The sequence below is a fragment of the Arachis ipaensis genome, chromosome B09, assembly GCF_000816755.2.
Source record: "Arachis ipaensis cultivar K30076 chromosome B09, Araip1.1, whole genome shotgun sequence".
In the NCBI taxonomy this organism is placed as follows: Eukaryota; Viridiplantae; Streptophyta; class Magnoliopsida; order Fabales; family Fabaceae; genus Arachis; species Arachis ipaensis.
This window is the reverse complement of record NC_029793.2, coordinates 26,872,190-26,876,102: the sequence shown is the minus strand read 5'-3', so window position 1 is coordinate 26,876,102 and position 3,913 is coordinate 26,872,190. Positions and strand designations below refer to the sequence as shown.

At 38.6% G+C, this 3,913-nt stretch overlaps 1 protein-coding gene across 2 annotated transcripts in view; it reads right to left on the bottom strand.

Annotated features, from left to right (window-relative positions):
* Positions 1,060-3,913, bottom strand: part of LOC107617794 (titin) — a 5,311-nt gene continuing 2,457 nt past the window's right edge. For both annotated transcript variants that reach the window (XM_016319663.2, XM_021111452.1), the window contains exon 3: positions 1,060-3,324. In XM_016319663.2, the coding sequence (XP_016175149.1) occupies positions 1,099-3,324 (2,226 nt within the window). In that variant the 3' untranslated portion in view covers positions 1,060-1,098. The remainder of the gene's footprint in view (positions 3,325-3,913) is intronic.

The following is a 3,913-nucleotide window of genomic DNA, read 5'->3' as shown; positions in this document are numbered from 1 at the left end:
TAAAGCAAAGAAATCAACTAGGCCGGATGGAAATTATAACCAACCCAAGTCCAAGAAGATTCCACCAAGCTAAACCTTTCTAAAGCCAACATTCACAAGTATGATTTGGTTAGAATCAGAAAGAAAGAGAGAGCTTCATCCCTCTTGTTCATTCACCAGAGAAGGAAGAGAGAGAAAGGTAAATCACAAAAGCTAATCTCTAATCACCCAAATCAAAGCAAGCTAAGCTATGTTAGAGGATAAAGGTGATTTATTTTCCATTTGCATGCAATCTATTTTCTTTACTCCTTCTCCAAATCTCTGCAACTCCAATTTGAGATAGATAGAAAAAGTGTTTTCTGATAATCACTACTGTGAATCAAAGGGTCAAAGTGTTTCTTGGGGACAAAGCACTATCTCAAGGGTTTGGATTTGGATTTACCACTGACCAACTTTTTCCTTGTTACTCTGAGGTTTTTGGTCAAGCAAAAAGGACCAGCTTTAAAATCTCTAATTTGGGAGTTAAATGAAGAAAGTGAAAATGACAAGTTGAAAAGTGTACACAGCTCAAATAATTAACTCAGAAGAAATCAGAAGAGAAACTTGGAAAGAGGTACAATAATAAAAAAAAGATGATGAAATAAACCACTCAAAAAAAAAATATTCATATTAAAGAGTATAGAATAGGTATGTTACCGAAGAGTTGGAGCGTGTTTAACATACTCCCACTAATAAAACTTGTTTCTGTTGAAATTGAGCCAACTTAAACAAATTTAGTTACCAAAGATACTTAGATATATACTAAGATCGATAAGAAAAAGCTAAAATTGCACGCTTTGTTTATAATCAGATAGCATAAAGTCACAAAACCCATAGGAATAAAACAAAAGAAAATAAAATTCAGATTTTACAATACTGTCTACAGCTTTACCTATAGAAAATATTGTTTTTCATAAAATTGCACTCTGCACGCGCACCCCTTTCCATTCAAACAAATATTAAAAACAGATGTATACAACAAACCAATAAATATATGCTATAACACTATATGCACCACAACAATTAAAAAACCCGAACGTGCAAAAAAAGAACCCTGCAAACTTATGAAGCTCATTTTCATTATTTTACTTTGATATCTCCTTTGGCATCAGAATTGAGGTTCTTGGAGGATGGAGATTTTCCAGTGATGGCTTTCTTTGCTTTCACCAGTGACTGTTTCACCTTTGATATGATATTATTTGATTGCTTCTGTACTGGTTTAGCTGGAGCCTCTTTTGGAACTTCTCTGGATGTTGTTTCCTTGCTCTCAATCTCTTCCTCCTTTTTCGCAGATTCCTCTTCCTGTTGCTCGAATTTCGACGCCAGTGTCTCTCTAACAGGCTCCTTTACGGCAGCAGAGATTTCATCCACCTTACTCTCCGCCTTCACTTCTTTCTTGTCTTCAATACATTCAGTTTCAGGTGTAGTACTCGCTTTCGCGTCGGTTGGTTCTTCTGGCTTGTTGATTTCAATCTCTGCCTCTCTTGGAACAGCAATTAGTGCTTCTTCTGGTTCTTGTTCCTTTGCGGCAACATCTTCAACCTTTTCCGCAATGCTTGCAGTTACAGGAGCATGATTCTCTTTTTCTTCGTCTATAATGTCACTTGAAACTTGTTCAACAAGTTTCACATCTTGAGCCACTTCATTTTGCGCCTCATCCGCAACGCTGGTTTCTTTCTTGCTACAATCCTCTTCAACAACCTTCTCAGCAACCTCTTCTTCATGATAAGTCTCTCCTGCGTTTGATGTGGCGGTGACGCTAGTTTTGTCCTCTTTCTTGGTATTCTCAGCCAAAACTTCTTGCTTGGTTTCAGTTTCTTCAACTTGGGATAGTTCTCTTGGTTTTTCCTCCACTTCATCTGCTTTCTCAGGCACTGCTGCTGTTTCTAATTTCAAACTCTCTTCAGGTATAACCGTCGCAGTCTTTTCAGGAGAGTGAACCTCATCTACAGTTTCAGCGATAACCGTCTGAGATTTTTCTTCTTGTTTCTCCGGTTTGATTGGGTTTTCATCAACTTTACCTGTAGGCAGACGCTCTGCTTTCTCTGTTTCCGCAGAACCTTCTTCGGCATTGTTAGTCTCTTCCAATGTCTCTACCTCAGGTTCTGGAACTGCATCAGCGTTTACCTGCTTCTCTTCTTTCTCAGAATTGTTTGTCTCTTCAACGGTTTCAGCTGAATGTTCTGGAACTGCAGCCGCATTTGCCTGCTCTTCTTCCTCTATCTCAGAACTTTGCTTTTCTGGTTCCTTTGGAGCTTCCTCAACTTCAGTGACTAGAGGTTCTGTTTTCTCTGTTTCTGCAGACTCTGCTTCGTCGCTATTCTTATCCTTTAACACCTCTTCTTCTGAGACTTCTCTTGGTTGCTCCTCTTCTTCAACCGTGCTTGGATTCTCAGCATCTTGTGATTCTTCTTTGGTTGTAACAGGCTCCAGCTTCTCTTCCTTCTCGGCACTAGGCTCCAGAATCTGTTTCTCTTTCACTACCTCTTGTTCTTGTGCTGGCTCAGCTGGTTCTTCTCGAGTAGTTTCCTCCTCTGGCTCTGGCTTATCCAATTGTGTAGCCACCAGCTCAGCCTCCGATTTCTCTTCCTTCTCGGTACTAGGCTCCAGAATCTGTTTCTCTTTCACTACCTCTTGTTCTTGTTCTGGCTCAGCTGGTTCTTCTTGAGTAGTTTCCTCCTCTGCCTCTGTCTTATCCAATTGTGTAGCCACCAGCTCGGCCTCCGGTTTCTCTTCCTTCTCAACACTTTGTTCCAAAACCTTAGATTCCTTCGCTACCTCTGATTTTTCAATTGTTTCAGTTGATGCCTCTGGAAGTGATTCCTCTTCTAGTTTCTTCGGTGTTTCTTGAACTTGTGTAGCCGAAATCTCAGATTCTTTGACCTCATTAGCTGAATCTTCCTGAACATCAATTTTCTCTGGTTGCTTCTCTTGTTCTTTTTCTATCTTCACAACAGGTTCCGTTGGAGGTGTCTCTTCCAATTCGGGAATTATAGTCACTGACTCAGGAATCAGTTCCTTATTCGTCGAATTCACATCTTGCAAAGCAGAATCATCCTTCTTCTCGTCTTCTTCGCCTGATGGAACCTCGTGGCGTTTCGCATCAGCTGGAGAATCATTAGGCTTCTCTTCCTCAAGGTCGATACTCTTGTCAATTGCTTCAGCTTCAACTTCTGTCTTGGATGGAGGGCTTGCTTCTTCACCTTGTGCATCATCAGTCTTGCCAGTTTTGTCATCGCCGTCTTCGTTCACTAAACTAGCTATCATTTCTGCAATGGCTTCGTTCTTTTCCTTCTTCACAATTTGCTATACAAGATGGCAAAAGAAATTTTATCATTAAACAAGAGTGCTCTGCATGATTTGAAGGCTTGTAATTATTTGAATTACCAATATAGTTCTGAGTTCTAAGTTCTAACATAGGAGAAAATATTTTCTTAGTGAATCTTTGCATAACTTTAGTGGGTGTACGGTTTATCAATACTTTTTCTTTGCATATTGCATATTTCTAACTTGTCTAACACGTAAAATAACTTGGGGAAAGAGAGAAAGAAATCATTGATAAAATTGTGCTCTTCTTTTTACAATTCAGTTTTGCTTCTCTTGATTATGCGCCAAATCCATAGTAATATAGATCATAGCTTAATTATTTATAGGGGTTAATATTTATAAACATATGTAAAACCATGTACTTTCCAGCTCTTTATAACAGAATCTATCTTATTCTTACCTTGAATAACACTCTATCGGTTATGTTTCTTGGATTAGAACAGATATTGATCATCATGGTAGTTTTCTTTTTTCAATTTTATAATAATACATGATATATATGCCTAACTAAGTCTTATCCAGAGAAGAAAAAGTGATAAAAAAAAAACATCATCAATTTTTCCGTAGT